The 20,771-nt window shown below is 48.1% G+C and overlaps 1 protein-coding gene across 1 annotated transcript; it reads right to left on the bottom strand.

Annotated features, from left to right (window-relative positions):
* Positions 1-524: 524 nt before the first annotated feature.
* UBE2QL1 (ubiquitin conjugating enzyme E2 QL1) lies at positions 525-16,785 on the bottom strand. The gene is made up of 2 exons (XM_082014672.1): positions 15,913-16,785; positions 525-767 (listed from the first exon to the last, which is right to left on the bottom strand). Exons 1-2 carry the CDS (start codon positions 16,723-16,725, stop codon positions 636-638), a joined length of 945 nt encoding a protein of 314 aa, XP_081870798.1. The 5' UTR covers positions 16,726-16,785; the 3' UTR covers positions 525-635.
* Positions 16,786-20,771: the final 3,986 nt, after the last annotated feature.

The raw sequence follows: 20,771 nt of genomic DNA, 5'->3' as shown, positions 1-20,771 counted from the left end.
ATATCAGCATAGATAGCACATTGTAACCGGTTGGGTGATTCCACTTAGTAATTTTTCAACACTAGGACCTTTCAGCATTTTAATCCTGGCTTCATTTATGAATTAAAGGTCATATATAGAGCACAAATGAGGTCTAAATTTAGTCACAGCAGACCACAGTTCCACATAAAGACAAATCTTCAAGTTATGTTGACCTGCTAGAAGACAAAGATAAACAGCACAGCAAACATGTACCTGCAATGCACTGCTTCCCTATTAAATATTAACTGTTTCATTTACATTTAAATGAACTGAGCAGTAATGGATAGACTTTCCAGTACTGCTGTTTGGTGCTGCTGTCATGGAAAGAAGCTGAAGACAATGTGGGCTGTATGGGGGCAAATGACGCAATCTCAGCATCCGCTCAAGTGACTTCAATGATGACCATTCTCCAGTCTTTGAAATATAATCCTACACAGCATTTTTTTTTTTCCTGTCCCTCTGTAAACACATCTGTTCATAAATAACTTAGATGTCTCCTTGACATTCATGGCATGTAACTGAAGCTGAAGTAGAAAAGGATGGGTGGTGTACAGCACTGAGGAGATGTCACAGTACTTTTGTTCTGCATTTTTGTCAAGTGCAGGTTGCTAACATCAGCCATCAGAGACAGGCGGGGTCACCCACCCATATTTTTCATGGGTCTTCACCAAACTCTTAAATGTTGCTTCAGCTTCCTTTCGACTGAATGACTTTTTTGATTTGCCAGCTTTTCTGCAGATACGGCCCTGCACCAAACAAAAAAAGAAAACCTTCATTAAACACGTGAACACGCAGCTGCAAACGGCAACTCAACTTTTCAACGCGTCAGGCCAAGAGACATTCACTTACGGGTACCAGAAAGCAGACTTCCCAAACCGAGGCAGACAAACAGATTATTAGAGATGATTAAAAGCGATACGCAGTAAAGGAAGGGGGGAAAAAAGAAAAAAAAAAGAAAAAAAAAAACATATCTGCCGGGCTATTTCTTCCCAGCGAGCCCGTGCTGGCACGCTGCCCTGCATGCGGCGAGCCCGCCGCTGCGGCCGTGCCGTGGGGCTCGCCTCCCACCCCGCTGCGTGGGGACCCCGCAAACGAATGAAGGGACCTCCGCTACCATAAAGCGTTTGGCGCGCAGACCCTCGTGCCCGCCCCGTACGGTCGGGGTGCAGACAGGGACCGCAAGGAGCCCCCCAGGGGAGGGGGGAGGAGGAGGAGGAGGCTGCTGCAACCAGTGCCGAGGTACCAGCTCGGGGCTGGGGAGACGGAAAGGGGTTTCAAACCCGTTTTGACGCCACGCTGGTAGTACATAGGTCCGAGGTGTGAATATAGGTCCGAGGTGTGAGTATCACGGAGCTGACGGCTCTGGAGAACCACCATCAAAGCGGAGTCTTTCTGCATGCGACGTCTCGAGGCCACCCGCATCTCAGCCCCCACACCCCGCGGCCAACGCAGAGCGTCACTAAAAATTACATCCATCGCAACGGAACACACTCTGTTCTTCTTCTGCTAGTCCGACCCGCCAGAAACGAATAGCCCTGGCATTTCTTAAGGGCAGGAGCCCCTTAAAACCAACTTGCTTCCAACCTACATAAAAAATTCTGATTTCTTTATTACCCCTTCATGACAAGTTTGGTAAATGAAAATATACACATTTAAACATACTGCGTTTTTATTACTTTGCAATTAAATATTACCACTAAATGCACGGCAGTATGTAATTTCAAACCCTTGTTTGGCAACATAAGACATTTACTGAGTTATTAATAGCTTACCTTATTTTGCACATCGGTCCGTGTCAATTACCAGCTAACAGAGACACAAGAAAGAAACAGAGCTGCAGATTTATTCCACTCTACAGCAATAATACCCTTTAAAGTATTTACGCCTATTGGATTTGTCACAAAATAGAAGTTTACTAAAGTCACAAGTCTAATAATTTTTATAACTGTTTGATAGACTGCACTGAAAGCCTTTTTTAGAATAAATGGTATTTGATGTGCAGATACCATATTACAGTGTTACAACTGTTAAGAACCATGTTAGCATCTTCTCATTTTTTCCATTCCTTTATTCAAAATAATGCATCAGGTTGCATGTTTCACCTCCCATATTTTACCATCAATTTGGAATTTTAACCAAAAGATTGTCATTTGTAATCACATGCAACAAATAATTAGAAAAAATAATTAGGTATATGGAGGGAAAAAAAGGACAAAAGAAGAAAACAAACTCTGTCCTCAGAGTATGAAAGTTATTTTTATAATAACTTTATAATAAGTAATTACTTATAATAAGTAATAAATTTATAATAAGTAATGTAAGATTACTCTGTAGTGTGGACAAATCATTTAATTCTAGAAAGCTGCCGCAACATTGCACAGATACGCTTTTGTGTTCAGTGCCGCTCTCAGTATAACAAAACCATGGACATGGGAGAGAAAAAAGCTGTTTCCTACTGCTGTTTTAGTAAACCATTTTTCTGTGCAGTTTGACTTCTCTCTTGGAGCCTACCTTAACTAAAGATTAGGAACTGCCTCTAATTCCCACCTTCATTTATTCACAGCCAATTTATACCCATTTGATTTTCACAAAAATAGCTATTTTACCTTTTGATGCTTTTCCTCACCTTTCTCCCTAGTCACCATTTACAGACTAGCAACGTATTTCCTCTTTAAATACCCTTTGATGGGCTGAACAGCAAGGCACCTTCCCCATCCCTATACTAATCTGGCAGTTAGTATTTCCGAAATAAGGATGATCTGAATGGTACTTGATTTAACCCCGCTAATAAATTTTCTTAGGAAACGTTCCTTTTTAGTTTTGACAAAAGGAACAATTAAATAAAACCAGGTAACATATTTTTAAAATCTCACAATTGCTAATTTCTAATACTGCTTTTCTCTCAAGAATTGCTGTTCTGGTTGGGTGCTGGAAACATAAAGCATTCTTACTGACTAATTATCTTACATGTCCCGCAAGAGTATTTTTGTTGTTACAAAACATGTATTGTATTTTCTTCCTAATCTGAGCTTTTGTTGGAAGCATAATTAGAGGAACATAGGAAAAGATAAAGCAAAGTGCAACAGATGCTGAAATCATCACAGGAAACGCTGTCCTCAAAATCTCACCAACTAAATACTTTTGAAAGTAAATATAAACCTATTCTACTACATAATTTCTGGGTTTGGTCCACTTGCCATGTCTTGTCTTATATGTATCATTTTTCATCATTTAAGGCTTTGACACCTTTCTGAATTGTGTGTGTAGCACCTAGCGCAGGATGATCCATGTCGGTCTTCTCCAACTTTATCAAAGTATTAACACTAATCTGCACCTAGAAATAGGATGGTTGCATTGAGAAAACCTATTGCTCATATTCAGCGTCAGCTACCTATGGCTGTCTAACAAGGAAAGTAAGAATTCTTTGTTCTTCCATGAAGTCTTCCAAATAATTCTTTGCAACAACAAACTCTGTTGTTGCAATAACACAGTGAATATCATCACATCATATAAAACATTACTGAAGCCACAGCAGATGAAATTAGCGTTGTTCCATGAGTTTATTCCCATACTTCTCTGTTATTAAAGTAACAGATCATTAAATCCGCTTCTAAAATGCATTCTGGTACCATGTGCAGGTTGTATGCAAACCACATCAATAAACACCAGCTAATTCTACCCAACTGTAGTCCGTGTATTTCTATGTTTATACAGAAATGATGGGTGGCACGGTTAGCACTGTCTCTTATTAACCAATATCCTGCCAGGTGTTTATAATTTGGATAAAATTTAACCTCATGGACCAAACGTCTCCCTTTTTGGTGCCTCCAGTAAACCTGAGGTTAAAAACAAAGAAGGGTGGAATTTCAGTCAACATGGTTCAGATGCTTTTGAGTCTATACTTGAGTGGTATCTTATCGTCTTCATGGTTTTTACCTTTTGCCATTCCCACAAACTTGTTCCCAAGTTTAACTGAAAACAGCATTTTGCACGTGATTACAAAAGAAAGTGTCAAACACCCATTTTAACAGGCACCGTAACCAGCTCTGACTACAGTTTATTTTCAGATTGCTACTTAAACATGCAGTCCTTTTAACTCTGGTCAGGAGACTACCAGCTGCTGCATTCTGTAAATAAGATAAATAAGGTAAATACAGTATGCAAATATGGCGCTGGTCATAGCTCAATCGCACGCAACTGCATTTTGACTGATCCACGCACGTCACTACTGCTGTGGTAAGGAACACAGATCGTTTGCACGGCCAACGTTTTGATGTGTCCGGCACCAAATCAAGAAAAGATATCAAACTGATACCTGTACAAGATCAAAACATCCCACAAGAGATTAAAAATAACAGATAAAACCCAATAAAGCCTTTCATAACAATATTAATGTCGACTTCAGCTCTGAGAAATCGCACCAGGAGCTTTTTTAAATAGTTGCAATACTTCCAGACACTCACAGAGCGCTTTTCGTAAAAGGATAACTGAAAACCTAATTAAGATAAGGAGTTGGAGAGAATGTTTCAGATTTTCCCATCTGCTGTGACTTCATGTACTTATCAAGACACAATTTTAACAAGCCAGAAACATATGAAAGGTGAAAGTAATGCCACAGCATCCAACTGGCTCACACAGCCATGCCGAAACGCCGGGGGACGTGTGCTGCGCTCAGGCCCCTCGCTCGCTGCTGCTCCTACTGCGCCTGGTTTGGGTGGCGCGGTGAGCAACTGCATGCCACTCACCTCCTCTTTGCCCAAGCTAAGGCGTTTGACCAGACAGCCGGTGAAGATCCAGTCTATAACCCTGGTAACTGCCAGGAGAAAGACCTCCTGGAGCACAGCCTGCTGCGGGTAGCCGCCTCAGGACCCTGGCCATACCGAGGGGCCGTTCTCTCCCACCGTGTTCAGCGAAAGACCCAAGGTCAATCTCACGTGTCATTTGGCACCCACATTTACAGACCACTGTGGGCGAATCCGGGAGCTTTTCTACTCCTCTGTGACACCGCAGTAGTCTCCACGTTCTTCCACAATCATCAACGCATCAGCATGTCCTCCCCTTGAGAATGCTCTGTGACACTGAAACGCGTCCTCAAAAATACTCAACAACTCAACCTCCAATAGCTCCTTAAAGTCCTTCAGAACCATTATCAGCAACGTGACATACCTTTCCTTCCCCAACACCGTATCACAAAGTGCTCCGAAGACAGAGTTAAGTCAAGTCCTGTACAGAGATACCAAGCCTGAAGCTCTTTAAACCCTGTAATCCCACTACAACCACACATCTGCCCACGTCTGGCCTGCGTGTCATGAAAAACAGTCCTGACATTTCTTCTGGTATTTCCAGATCAGCATGGCCTCAAGGGGCTTTCTTTGGCAGCGATGAAGGCATTTATCTCCCTCGTCAAACCAACCACAGTAGCTCCCAGACCAAAACCCAACGTAGCACACAGCATCAGGTGTGCTTCCATGTCATATCACCTTTGGCACTACCTGGAAGGACAGGACTACGTTACGGTGGTCAGCCTTTCACAGGCTCACACAATCACCAAAGTGCTGTCTGGAAGGTGCCTGTGGAGGTCTCTGAGTTTAACTTAGATACTTGGAGCTGAACGGCCAACATAGGTCAGTTGTGGCGCTGCGTAGCCAGGTCCTGAATCCTTCAGGGTTGTCCTCAGTCCTCTCCTGATGCAATCCTCACCTGTGTTACTAGGTCACAAATTTATCGTACGCAGTCACCAGCCCTTACAGGACGGAGGTTATTCTGGAAACAGCGCAAGCCCCTGTGCTACAAGTCTCTGAGATGCCACAGCAAACGCGCATAGCCAGACTTTTTTCCTGGACAGATTAACAAGAAGTTGTATTCATTGCAAACAGGACACAGCGGATGATAGACTCAGACGCAGGCAAGCCTTCACGTTGTTAGCATTGGTCTTAACGCGAGCTCCTCAGCCTTGCATTCCTTTCATTAACCCTGGATACGCAAGTAACTCGAGGTTGGCCTTCCAAGGGCAAATCGTATCTGCCTTCCGCACATGGAGCTACGCCTGGCCCATCATTTAAACCAGCATAAGGGTGCGTGGGTACAATTTCATTTTCTGCCTTCATTTCTTAAGAGATCTCAACAGCAGGCTCCAGTGACCCACTTGTAAGTAAACGTCAAGAGATGGAAAACAAGCAAAGGTTCAGAGAGGTACACAGAAGACTGTGGGAAGTCACGGTGCCACACACTGCGTCTGTGGTGATCCCTCCCAGGACAGGAAGGAGACCCGCAAGGATATGCCCATTTTCCATGCCTGTTGTCCCAGGCTTCTCCATGGATGATGCAAAACCCGTGGACTTTCCAAGAGCCGGAGCACACGATCAGTCTCCGGTAGGTAACACGTTCCACTAACGTGCCAGCGACTAATGGCTTTGGGCCCCAACTGTTCCAAGCCGCGCACTATGCAAACATACTCAAATTCTTCCTGATAAGTAACAGGGGAATACAGTGCTTGAGCCTGAACTGGTTCTATCCTAGAACATTTAAACAAGTTTTCAGAGAAAAATATTTCCACTGGCTGTAGAGAAGCACTCAAAAGTAGAGCAATGCTAAAGTGGGCCGCTGTCATGCCCTCAGTGCAGTGGCTGCAGTGTGTCACATCACTGCTGGAGCGCAGGATACGCAGCCTCTCCTCCCAATTGCATGGCTTGTAATTTTTTTTCCTTCATGTACTGATGAGGCCCAGTTAATCAGGACTCAAAAACTGCACACAATTTATATTGCACTATATATAATTATTAGCTACAGCTCAAACAAAGCCATATAGAAAAGGATGCAGACAAATACTGTTAATGTTGCAGCATAAGTGAATTAAAAACGGGATGTTTTCCTGAAAATGTGTAATTTCTGAGGCCATATTTCCACGCCTTTTTTGGTCTCCTTTTTAAGAATAATCTATACAAAGAAGTGAAAACTCAGCAAGTTCCAGCTTTAAAGCATGGTAGAAATTGCTCCTTCTGGGAATGTGACTATTCTTTGTCCAAGCAGAAGAAATCCAAGTTCCAGCCGAGTAATTATTAACGCTCACTCGCCTGCGTGCAGCCTGGTGGCAAGCAGCTCTTCGTCGATGCAAACGCTTACAGCCCTGATCCCTGCCTGGCAGCTACAGAGCACCGTGCTGGTCTTCCTCGCCTTTCCCAACAGAAAGAAACTCCCTTCCTGCATTTTAAGGGTGGGACAAACATTGGCAAAAGAGCAAGAAAATTTTGAGAGCTGACCACATTCTTGGAAGGTGCCTCTAGCTCTTCCGGGGACAAAGGAGGAGCCCACAACATGGTGGGCTTCCATCAAAGGAGATGGTCCCTGTCCCCTGCCGTCAAACGGGCACCTGCTAGTCTAGATGCAAAGGGTCGTTTTCCCTGTCAGTCTTCTGCCGAGCTCCCCGGACTACCTCTGCGTGGAATCAGGTGCCAGCAGAGCTGCTGAGGGCAAGTCCAGGTGAAAAGGCTGGGAGCACGACAGACCCTCTTTGCACCAGCCCACAGGTCCTCCGCATCAGGAACCTGAAGTTACGTTACCCAAGTTAAACACAGCCACGGGTGTAAACCCAACCAAAGCAGACCATCCTTTACGACAGGTTGTAAAGACGAAGTAGCTACAGCCCAGACAACAGTGTCTATCTCCACATTTCCCCAAGTTTCACCATGCTAAAAAAAAAAACCAAACAGGAGTAAAAAGCAGACTACCTCTGGGAACATTTGAGTTAAGACCAAATTCGGTACGGTTAGAATCACAAGCCAATGCGCTTTTTCCCCTGCTATTTCTATAGATGGGTCGATCTCTTCACTACGCCATGTTTCGTACTGACGCAGACGGACATCTACGCATAGGGCCCCCACTTCTGAGTGCTTTAAGTACGTATCGTAAAATGACCTTTGGAAAGAGAATTAACTGTACTTCACAGGTGGAAAAGTGATCTGAGCTATCCTGCCCCTCCCCATAACTATAGAACACTTCAATATTAGATATATTTTAACAGAAATAACCTTGCCAAATTTATAGAAAATTTGACATTTACAGAAATCCATAGAAAATCTGAAAAATTAGTAACATCAATTTCCTCTGCTTTGTGATGGTTTAAGGTTTTCTTATGGGCATGTATTATGGAAATAAGCCCTACATTTCCTACTGCAGCTGGGGGTTTGTTACCATTGATTTGTAACGCAAACCTAGAAACAGGAGAAATATCTAGTCATTCCACAGCTCATAAAGCCTGGCTATGAGAAGCATCTGAGCTCCAGGCCATTTCACAACGCAGGCTTACTCTTCCGTCCTCAGATTTATTTTCACTCGTCTCTGAACGCAGATTTGGGATTGTAATCGACTTGTAATTCTAACAAGGATTCACTGCAGAAGTTCCAGGGGTTTTGGAGAGCCTGCGCAGAAGAGGGTTAAATCAATGAGGATCATCGATTCTAACACCACGCACAAAATCACGAAGCAGATAAAAAGTTGTTTCCCAAGGACAGACTCTGCCCGTGCGCGAGGCAGGCGCGTTACCTGCCGCGCACGGCTGAGTACAGGCACGCTTGATGTACCACTCCTCAGTTTGACTTTTAACTGGAACGGGGCAAATCAGACTGGCTCCTTGATCCTGTTTCAGAAGAGGAATCACCTGAATGTCTTAAGCGTGGTGCCCACCTACCTGTTCCGTGCAGACCAATAGGGACTGCAAATGCATTTCCATCAAAACATGCCTACGCTTCTCCCCAGCTCATGCTCTTTCAATTCCCAGCGCAGCGCTGGTTTCGCTGACAGCCAGGTTAGGTAACAGTACCATGTCCTTCCCGTGCAGCTTGTCCTGCAGCTTCCAGGATCTACTTAATTTTTGTTGCTTCCAGCCAGAGTTGAAGACCAAGACTGTGGAGTGCCCAGCACCCTCTAGAAATGACTCTGTGGAGTACGAGTCAGACCAGCCCCAAGCCACGTGCTTTTCAAAAATACAATGACGTTCAGCAGAAGCCTGGTGTTCCATTGACAAGCTAGACGACTGGATCCTGCTCACATTAAATTTAACATATATTTTGAGCCATTCAGACAGCATAATCACCGCGGCCTCTGAAGTTCTCCCTGTTTAGCTGCAGAGTTAATTGCGCCTGGCAATCCTTCCATCCTCCCACCTCCCTCCGCGCCTAGTGTCAGCGGTACCTTTTTTGACAGTTACAGGAGAAGATAATTATCGTCAACTGGAAACTGCATGTGAAGGACTGAATACGTCAAGGAAAAGAAGAGCTCTCCACTGACTCCCACCAGCACAAAGGAGCTTAGATGGGCAAAAGAAACACAGCCAGTATTACGTTACTTAACCAGCGACCCACTTTGCGAGAGCAGATGCCCACTCCGGGGACATGCCTCGGATCACGCCTGGCAATAAGACTCCCAGGATACGAGGACTAGAATTACCGTGGAGTTACAAATCTTCGGTTTGGAAGTCTCCGGTCATGCATGGAAATCCCTGGGCATTGTGTAGATGCTAGGAAATCTGCATATTTTCAAGGCTAGCCTGTATATAAGGAGGAGTAAATCTTCCTCGCAATTGAAAGTGGGTTATTTAGGTTACTCCTCCAGGAGGACACGATGTCACCCCTCGGGACTAAGCTTTCTGCATTTGAAAAAATACAATTCTTCAACAACGTATCTGACAAAACACCCAAATCCTACACAGTTCTCTCTATCTGAACACTTTCACTGAAGAAAATGAGGACTTCTTTTATAATACGGGGAAGAAGAATCTTGCTCTTTTGAGCAAATTCAATTTTCTTATGATCCAAAGCAGCAATTCTTTTAAATTCTTATTTAGGAGATCAGCCAAGTATCGCCAGGAAGAATTAGCTCTACCCCATAAAAGCATGTTTTAAAATAAGCAGTTTGTTTCAATTTAGTGATCTAACTTATTTGATGACTATTTTAACACTAAGGATGATAGCTAAAAGTATTTTGAAATTTTCCTTCTTATGCTTTGAAGGGGTAAAAGAGAGATTATGTTCCCCCTGCTTTTTAAAAGAATTAAAACAGCCCCTGACTTCAATGAGTCGGAATCCCTGTGTCTTCATTCCTCTCAGCAGAATATATTTGCATAATAATAGTGGATAGTCAGAGCAGCGATATATCAGAGTACACATGAACAGTGTTTTTTCCAGCCCATTCATCAGTCCCAGCATCTCAAGATAACAAATATATGTGCTCCCACTTAAACTTCAGCTTGAAAATCCTAGGTTTCTCAATTGCAATAAAAGAGAAATCTTAGAAGGCCAATATATCTGTTTTTCCTGTGTAGCTAAACAATATTCTCTGCTACGTCTTCGGCCCAGCATTTATACCTTTTCATGGGGAACAAGCCCCATAACACATTCTTCGTCTCCTCTGTAATCTTTGTATATGAATCGATGTGTTTTTCAACCATGGACCTAAAGCAACATTTCCTTCCTTGATGATAACCAGCATCACTTGCTCAGGCAACTGATCAAAAGCAAAAAGCAAGCTGCTTTTATTTTTTAAGGCCCTAATACGATACAATGGCTCCAAATAATTCAGAGCACGCTGTGTTCTCTATGCCTTTCTGCAGCCTTTGAGATTAGCTGATTTATTCATGGCTACAGTCCTCAAACCCAGCGTCTGGAGTATGAAAACCCATGGATTTGCAATTAATTTCTGCTATACATTTTGGAAAGACCTGGAGTCTGCTGACCTCGTGGACACCATGCAAGTCCCATCTGCTATCTGCTCACTCATACTTTTGTTTGAAAGGATGAAGAGGGAGTAATTTGGACTATGATTAACTGCTACCTTCTGTATCTGTTTTTCATAAAATAAGGCCATTTCTCGTGTTTCAATCTGGCAGAAGTCAGCTGGGATACTTGTATTTTTAAAATGGAAAGATAAATCAGTCCAGTGGTCACATAAGGCACACACCTCTTGAAGCAAACTAACGGGATTCCACTGAGGTATTTATAATATTACAATACAAAGGATGAAAGTGCTATATACCAACAACTCTTATTTGAATTCAGGAAATTTTCCTATAGAAAATGAAATCTTAATTACATTTTGGTTTTGGTTTAAATCACTATTACAGAAGCACACCGCAGCAAGAGTCTTCATTACTAGGGGTTCCCCACTCCTATTTTAGTATGTCCTGACAAAATTTTTATGCTCCTTCTATTCACTGGGAGAATAAGGGAGTATCTTCCTCAAAATGAAGCTTTTTTCCACGACGTAATCTGCAGTCGCCAGTTACCTGAGAGCTGCCTTTGGCTGGCAGTCCTGTCCCCAGCCTCCACAGAGAGAACAAGGGGCTCATAAAAGCAAGGCTGATACTCATCAACACTACTGCAAGCTTAAGGCCAAAATCCTCAAGGCATCAGGTGCAGCTATTTTAGTCATTCTAAAAAAAAAAAAAAAATTTCCTCATGCGTTATTTGGACATTGGCATAGATAGCTGTGTCCTCTCTTAAACTTCCACCAAACCAGTATCAAATCGTTACTCTAAAAACAGCAAGTCTGTTAGAGGACACAAAATCCCCTTCCACTTTTGGGCAAAGCCTGCTCCTTTTCGTTTGGGACGGTATCATCTGCCATGCTTTCGAACGAGAGCGATGACCCCTCCCTGAAACGCGGGCGCTCGCCGCAGCCGCACGCGTTACTCGAGGGGAGCCGCGACCAACCTCCCGCTGCCTCACCGCTCCCCCTCGACCCGCACTGTTCCTCCTTCCCTCCGTCATTAAGTCGGCGCTGCCGCCGGGCAGCGGGGAGTGGCAGACCTGGTTTTAAATCCCTCTCTTAAACGACCAATAAACCCTTTCAGAGGGTGCTGCTAAGGCGGAGAAGCGCTCAGCGGGCCACTTCCACAGCCCGGGTAGGCAGCGAGGGATGGGAGGCTCTGCCTAGGCAGGCTCGGTGAACAGTTGCCTCCAGGACAAGAAGTAACTGCTATTTAAATTATTTTGTCAGCGTCACCCCACCTCCTTGGCTGACACCCCAGCTCCGCGGCAGCTCACGGCTACCGTTTCGCCGGCTCGCAGGACCGAGCTTTCACCCATGATGACGGGAGCCAGCGAGGAGCTGACTGGGCAGGAAGCAAGCACAAAGTCATCCCCTTAAAACCAAGGCTACGGTTGAGTTAAGGACAACAACCAAGTTTTTTAAAGTAAGATTCTGGATCCCAGACAGATAAACAGTCGCAGGCCTTTGATGTACTGAGAATTCCCCTCAAGATACTGAGTAGAGCTGTGTGAATAATTGATTTTCTCAGCTGAATAGCTGAAGCAAGCAACCAAACAAACCCCAACTTGTTTGTTAATTAACTTTTTTTTTCCCCCCTTGAAAACTGAGGGAAAAAAAAAAGGAAAAAAAAAAAGCATAGTTTGGGACTGTTGAATTGTTTCACTCAAACACAAATTGTCTCTCTTCTATTTTAAACGTTGTTTGTTTTCCAGACAGAAGATATCTAAAAATGCAATACGAGATTCCTGATAGGAAGCAAGGGTATGCATCCCCTAAGGTAGGACATCTCTCAAGCAAGGTCACCCAAGGTGTATGGCTCCTGCTTGGTGGAATCTGGAGAGACAGCCACCCTGCCCGAAAAGCCAGCCCCTGCAAGACACGCTCAGGTTTGGGAACCTGGACCCGGGTTTCCCTGCAGACAAGGGCAATGCTGAAATGTAAGGGAAAAGTGCTACCTCTTCATTTCTGTGTTGCGCACTTAAAGTCTCCTTATGGACATAACTCCAGGGTCAAATGTTTCACCTGCGAGACGCCAGAATGACTTCCCTCAATTTTTCTTTTACTCTGCTAAAAGGCCTGTGAAATCCATCAAAAAAAAAAATTTTAAAAAAATTGAATGTCAATAATCTTGACTGTCCAAAAATGCATTTTCAGCGTTAGTTTTGTCTCCATTTTGATCACTTTGTCAAAAAAAAAAAAAAAAAAGGTGGTTATACACGTTCATAGGTTGCTATTAGCTCTGAGAAATCAACGGACCAAGCAGCGCTGCGTTTCCCTCCCGAGGACCGGCAGAGAGCGGCAGCGCTGCAGCTAGCGCGGCAAAACGGGACTGATGAGAAACGCCGAATGAAACCAGCCACGGCGGTGCTCTCAGTCACGCTGCCGACAGGAGGAACGTACGCTGGCGGGAGGTCCCGCCCTGCCCGCTCACACCGGCGCCCGCGCCGGCGAGGCGCGCTTTCGGATGCGTCACAGGCGCGGGCATTCGCAACGATGTCACGCTACGTCAGGGCGCCGCGAACCAGCGACACTTCTCTGGAAGGCCCCATTGACCCAGGGGCGCCGGCAGCGCCCCTCGGCCTCGTGGCTGCCGCCATTTGCTCGCGCGGGGTCGTTTCGAGGCGGTGGAGAACGGAGCCCGTCCTTCCAGCCTGTCCGATTAACAGCAAAGCGTGCCGAGCGTTTCACGCGGTGGCAGGGTGCAGGCTGCTTACAGAAGCGACGCGATTAACCCGGCACAAGCCATCGCTGTCTGTTCAGGACGGCTCCTTGCAGGTACCGCGACGACCCACAGCGTGGCACGAGCTACCCAAAACCAGCCCGGCGGCTCTGGGAAAGGCAGCTCCTCGGCTGCCAATGCTTCGGCGGCTCTGTTTTCATTAAAAAACCCCCCCACTAAATACGGCCGAAAGTAGATCACCTGTGAAATGAAAAATGAAAGGGGGACAGGGGAGCGCCTGTCGTATTTTGAGCCCTATTATGCAACGGAGTCAAGATTACATAACGAGGGGAACACGATTACAGAAACGTGGCTCCCGCGACGCGGAGCCCAGCTATGATGACAGGTTGGCAACCCATCACAGGCTACACCTCTGTAACCCAGAAATTAAACTTACTGTCAATACTGCCTATGAACACCTCCACTCGGAAGGCATGCTCCGAGACTTTGAAAGATGCATGTCGCACCTATTTAACTACTAAGCTACTGGCAGCAATTTATTTCAGCCTTTTGTTTTATCCTGCACCCATTCCCTTTTTTTTTATAATTAACTTTGTAAACTTCTGGAAGAATGTTATTGAAACTCCTGTACTTTAACGTGTTTATTAATGATGCATACAGAAACATTCTCTGTTGTCAGTAATTACGGCTACTCCCTGGAAATCTCTTTAGTGGTTTAGGGAAGAAAATTATCAGATTATATAGCTTAATATTTATTACTAATAAAAAAATTTAGTACTTTTTTTCACTGAGCCATTTTATGATCCCAGTAAAGCTTAATTTAACCAGTTTACATTCAACATTCAATACTGCAGAAAGATGCTAAATTGTTAAAAAAAAGGAGAGAACTTAGCATTGTCCTTCTAAACCCTTGTTTAAAGTAATGAGAAATATGATCACTATAAAAAGAGATGGGTTAACAAATAGTGAGACATGGTAAGAGTAGCTACACAACTTCAACATAACCCAGGCTCAATGTAAATTAAGGCTCTTTTCCTTTTGTTTTTTCCCCTGGTAGGTGTTTTTTTCATCCCAAGGTGACCTAGGAAACTTGACCTCTTCAAATAAGTGCAGAGAAAAATACTATCTGGTTAAAAAAAGGAGCAGTAGGCGCAAATCAAACAGGGAAAAGGAGGAAAAGCCGCTTACAAAAGAGTCTGTTAAATAATCAAAATTTATATTCTCTCTTAAGAGAAACCAAGCCTTTACTTCTTCTCATGCAAGCGGTTCCAGAGAGGCAAACAGGAGCAACCTCAGTTTTAGGGAAATAAAAAATATGTTATTATTTACTCTCTCCCCTTCTCCTTGCCAAGCTACGAATTCAAGTTACTTAGCATCATTTACTGACAGACGTGGAGCTGTGCATGTCCCCTGGGTTCAAGGGCATTCATGAAGCGAACAGGAAGATCACCCTGCCACAGCCATGTGCATATTGCCCACTACAGTCACCATAAAGAGGGACCGGCTACGAGTTTCACCAGCAATATTTACCCATTTATTAAAAACGTCTTATGAAATACGTCTCTTCTAAGCACGTTCTGCGGGAGAGAAAGAAAAACAGCACAAAACGCATTGATTCAGCTCAGATGAGACCCCGTGCCGGGGGAACCGGGCACCTCCTCCGGAGAGGAGAGTTGGCAGGATCCATCCAGCTGCTGCGACTGCAGTATGTATCCAAAATTACTTGTTCCTTTCAGGCAGGGAGATTTTAAACCGGCAGAAGTTTGCTGGCAGCTCAGGCAGCAGTTCCAGGTGTGACCCCACACCACGCCTCTGCCCTGTGCGCCAAGCCCCGAACCCGGGAGCACGGGGATGGCCTCTTCTCCCCCGAGGGATGCTCTCTTCTCCCCCGAGGGATGCTACGCCGGACACCACTAGACAAAGACCTGGGGGCAGCAGCTCCAGCGTCGTGCCCTACGCCAGCAGCGGCACTTCATGGAGGAGACCGGCAAGTATGGCCGACCAGTTGGTGAAGGGCAGGAGGCGGAGGACTCGAATCCCAAGCCCCACTGGAGGCTAAAAAGTCCCTTTGGCTTCGGGGTGATGGGACGTGCCCCTCGGGGGCAACGGGCATGACATCGTGGTGTCACACGCCGCAGAGCCAAGCACAGGGACAAAAGACATGCAGGAGGACAGGACAGACGCGTGTGCTCCTTGCCCCCTCCGAGCTGCTCCGTGCCTCCCGCTGCACCTGCCTGACAAGGGACCCCACGGCAAAACACGTGTGTCCCCGCCTCCTTCCCACCAGTGGCACCAGGTCCTTGGCAGAGACCTGTCACCCAGGCCTGGCCAAGGTCAGCCGCAGGCGGGGGGCTTGACCCGCTGCCCTTTGCGGTTCCCATCCAAACACCACACACCCCCCCCCCCCCCGGCAGAGGCACGCACAGCCAGAGCCCCCGGAGCCCTACCTGCCCCTTGACCAAGCTGGCCGCAAACTGCCTCATGACAGCCTCCACGGTGTAGGCGCTGGACCAGCCGCGGGGGGTGAGCAGCTCCATGCAAATGGCTCCGCCGTCGAGGACGTAGCCGTTCTCCAGGCGGGGGCTGAGCACCCTCATGAAAGGCGGCGAGAAGGGGAAGTTGTCGGGGAAGGTGAGGTTGAGCAGGATGTACTCCGTGTTGGTCTCCTTCATGTCCTGCCACAGCACCGAGTCCTTGTCCACCTGGTGCAGCTTCACGTTCCAGTCGAAGAGGCTCTCGTCCACCAGCTCCACCGAGATGAAGCGGTCGCTGAGCCGCGCGATGTCCTGCAGCTCCTTCATCAGCCGCCGGGTCCGCACCTGCGTGCAGTGCTGCTGCCGGCCCGCGGGCGCCAGCGGCCCCGACCCCGACGGCAGCGGCACCGGCCCCGACCCGCACCCGGCGCCGGGGCCCGGCCGCTGCGCCGCCTCTTTACCGGCGCCGGGCTCCCTGGCCGCCTCCCGCGGCTTCTCCCTGCCGCCGCCCGAGCGCGGCTGCGGGGGCTGCTTGGCGAGCTCCGGCGCCTTCTTGTTCTTGTGGCCCCCGGGGCTGCTCTCGCTGCTGCTGCTGCTGCTGCTGCAGCCGCCGCCCCCGGGGGGGCCCTGCGGCTGCGGCTTGTTGCTGCTGTTCTTCTGGTTGCCCCTGCCCCGGAGCGAGGAGCCCTGCTGGCTGCTGCGGTGGTGGTGGTGGTGGTGCTTGGGGTCCTCCGTGTCCCGGTTGTGCAGCCGGATCAGCCCGATTTTCCGCAGCAGAGTGGCCATGTTGTGCGCGGCTCCACTCTCCCTCTCGCCTTGATGGGCTGGCGGGGTTTTTATTATTAATTATTATTATTATTGTTATTGTTATTGAAGCCCCGCTCGGCGGATCTTGCTGTCGGCGGGCAGGGGGGCGGCGCCGGGCGGGCGGCGAGGCCCCTCTCCCGCCGGTCTGGGCGCAGGGGAGCGGGCGGCGGGGGGAGGAAGGCGGCGGTGCCGCCGCCGCGGGGAGGATGTGCGGCCGCCGGCCGCCGCTCAAACGCCTCCACTCGCTAGGGCTGCTGCGGGCAGCATTGCAGCAGCGGGGCTGCTCCCGGGGACATCACGGCCCCGCTGCCGTGGCCATGATCCCGTGAAAGGGCGGGGGGGGGGGGGGAGAAAAGGGAGGAAGAAAAAACCCGAACCACCCGCAAGGGAGAGCTCCCCTCCCCCCCGCACGGCGGACGGAGCCGCCTGCGCTGCAGATGGCTTCCCCGCCGCCTCCGGCTCGCACCCAGCCGAGCCAATCCCCGGCGGCTGCCGGCGGGCCGGTCCCCGCGCCGCGCCGGGCACCTCCCCCGGGGGAAGGGAGGCGGGGGCTGCCGCTGCCGGCCTCTCCGCCCCCGCCTCCGCGGCCGCCGGCCCTTTGTTCGGCGCCGCCCGGGGCACCCCTGCCGCAGCCCCCGCCCGGCCGCGCACCCTGCGCTGCCTACGCGCCCGGCGGCACCGCAGCTGCGGGGCCCGGCGTGGCGGGCCGGGGCGACGGGGGCCCGTCCCGCAGCGCCGCCGCCCGGCCGCCCCGCTCCGCCCCGCGCTGCGGCAGGGCGGGCAGCGCGGGCGCGGCCCTGCCGGCGAGGCGGGCCGGGGGGAGGTGGCAGCCACCACCCCGGGGACAGACCCAGGGGTGCGTGGGTGGGTGTCGCACGCGTACGTGTATGTATGCGTGTGTCATCGCTCACACGGCTAGAAGATTGCATACCGTCATACTTAAAAGAGTTCAGTGCATACAGCGTATGCGCTGTATATGTTCAGTGTATACTGTTCGGTGTATACAGTAAAAAAAACCATAAAACTGTATGGTCATGTGTAAGGATGTAATTGTATTTAAATGCATCTGTGTATATGTATTTACTGTGCATACATCTACCCACCTCAACACGTATAATCGCATATATAAAGAATACACATATAAAACCTGGTAGGTAAACTTGGTTGAAAAATAGATATGAATACGAATGCGTGCATCTATTTGTACGTGTGCGTGTGTTTCTGTATTTTCTGTGTTGGGAATGATGTGACAGTCTTTGTTTCCTTGGCACAGCAGTTACACAGATTCCATCCCTCTGACACCTGCTCCCCTCCAGACCGGGTAGGTCCGTCCCTCCCAGGACTCTGTGCAGCAGAGGAAGGAAAAGCCAATTCCCAAAATCTCTGTCCCCACAGCCCTCTTTACCTTCAGAGACCAGAAGAGAAAATAAATGCAATAAATGCTTTGACCTGGGGAGTAGTGACGGCAAGGCCCAGAGCGCGATCACATCTGTTGTGCGGGGGATGTAAAACGATGGGCAGTGTGTGCATACACCAGCGTTACATTCCATAACACCTTCCCCAAGGAAACGCATCCCCTTCACCAGGAGTGGCCCAAAACACTGTCTTCTGTGCTTTGGGAGAGTGGCCTACGCTGGAAAAGGACTGCTGAGCTTCTGTAAGGCGCTCCAGAGAAAACCAGCTGGGTTTCTTGAAAGCTATCTGCAAGGCACAGTACGTTTTCATCAAAAACAGGGTAATAGACTCGCTTCCAAAAAAATGTTAGGGTCAGTTCACTTTTGAGCTTTTTTCCCCTTTCTTCTTGCTGTTACTCAAGCCACTTAGTTTTACCAGCGGGCCCATATCCAGCAGGTGACCGTTCACCAAGTGACCATTATGTCAAACTAGAGACCGTGACACGTAGTCTCTTTGCCAGGCTTTACAAATCGACCCAAATCAGTCTGATTTACCACAGATGAAAAAGCTTGCTGTTTTTAAAGTCAAGAACCTAGAAGCAGAATTACATTTGTTTTTCAAACATGGCATTATTGAAGGCTCAAAATCATCTTAGTAAAATTGTTGAGAAACCTTCTTACTACAAGGTTGTTCATAATTTTATTTATTTTCTCAGTGTGTGTGATGCACACAAAGCACAGAAATAAGTATTTATTTACTTTAAAATCTTACCTAGTACTGTAGCAAGACAATTCACTGTACGGCATCTGTATTTGAGGAGATCACAACACATGTAAACTGAATTATGGGCTGTGCTGCTGTTGGCTGCACCATGGGACCGGCGGGATGGTGGCACTGGTCTTCAGCTCCTTCAGGGGAGTTGGAGGCCCTCCCCTCTGGCTCCCAGAAGACCCTGTAGAGAAAGGTTAGGAGGTACGAGCGGAGCTAACCCACGTGTGGTACCTGGTGCATCGCTCTTGACCCTGCTTTTTACGGAAAGATGATGAAGAGCTGCGAGATAACTGCAAATGATGGCCCAGGAAGCACAGATGCCACAATGCCATCCTTGTTTGCTCCTACCCTCCACGCTGTTGACCTGCCGAGTCCAAAAGCCTGCCAGCGTGGTAATCCGTTGGGGTTGCTTTGATCCTTCCCTGTGTACAGATACCCAGGGTCTATTGCAGGAGGTGTTTGCTAAATTTCCTACCCTGAGAAGATCTGCAGGTGAAACAGTTTTTCCCAGGAGGTCTGAAGTCCTAGCGAACATGAGGTGAGTGGGCTGAAGCAGCTGGGAATGTTCTGTCCATCACATGCTCCTCTCCTACCTTCCTTCTCTCCGCTGCCCACCCCACCTGCCTGAGTGACTGAGGAACCTTCGGTTTATAGGGTGTTGGAAAGTGTGTCCAAACCTTCCCCTAATAACCTTCTGCAGTGCCAGACCCACTGACCCCACTGGGCTATTGATGGGCCATCCATGGAGCTGGGAAATTGCTGGGGTGCTGACAGACTGCATGCAGACGTTGCCTCCTGCGTGATGCTGGCAGGTAACAAGTAACCTGTGCTTTGATGGGCATAGGACTCGAGCAGGACTTGCGAGGGGAGAAGCTAAGGCACAGAAGGAAATTTCTGTTCCTCTTGTTAGCAGTTGGAGCTGGGCACTGAGGAACGTGATGGGAGAGGTCGGGAGGCTGCTCCTGCTCCGGTGCAAAAGCTTGGACTCACAGAAACCTCACCTGCAGCTCCAGATCCTGGCGGGCGGGCGTGCAGAAGAAAGGCATTCAGCGGTTGTCCCTGGTTGAATATCTAGCGCAAGACAGAATGGCGGGGCGCATTCTCTGCGCTGAACCAGAATGGCAATTAGCAACTCAAGCCTTTGCGTCGGCTACGTTAATGTTTTAAACTGAAAGGTCTCTGCATGGTGTTCCCGTGACAGCTGGCAGCAGGAGCCACTATCATAAATTTAACATGATGCAAGTTATTCACCTGCCTCATGTAACTGCTGAGGTATCTGCCCAGTGGTGAAGCTGTAAAAAAAGAGCAAGGTCTCTGCAAGGGGAGACCAAAGCCAAGCAGCCCCTCCGTGGCCTTGCCGCCATTGTTTTGTAAGGCTGTATGAGATTAATGACGGAAGCGATGAGAAAGCTGTTTCAGCGACGTGGGAGGTGTAATCGGTGTGCCTGGACAGACAGTGTTCTGCTGCGGCAGGGGACTGCGCTGGTTGTGCTGCAAGTAGCGAAATCTGCTACAGTCTGTGCCCATACCGTCTGCAGGGTGAAAAAGCTGTAGTGGTGCAGCGAACTCCTCTTCTTCATAGCCCGGCTTCCTCAGCAAGGGAATTGGCTGGTCAGCCCGGCATGGACTCTGGATGGCTGCAAGTCCAGGGCCTTGAAGCAAAGCAAGGAGTAAAACAGGTTGCAGGCAAGACTCCTCCTGTACCACCTAGACTGTCCTTATCCACATATTCGTTGACTGACAAAAAACTCCGAACAAATTTGGCCCGTGATCTCTCTTTATGGATTCCTTATCAATTCTTCTTCCTTAGTATCTTCCATAGCAGAAACATACCTATTAACTCTGTTCATTATTATACA

Source organism: Phaethon aethereus (assembly GCF_964289735.1).
Source record: "Phaethon aethereus genome assembly, chromosome: 2".
NCBI lineage: Eukaryota > Metazoa > Chordata > Aves > Phaethontiformes > Phaethontidae > Phaethon > Phaethon aethereus.
Note: the sequence above shows the minus strand (reverse complement) of the source record. Positions and strands in the feature narration are given on the sequence as shown.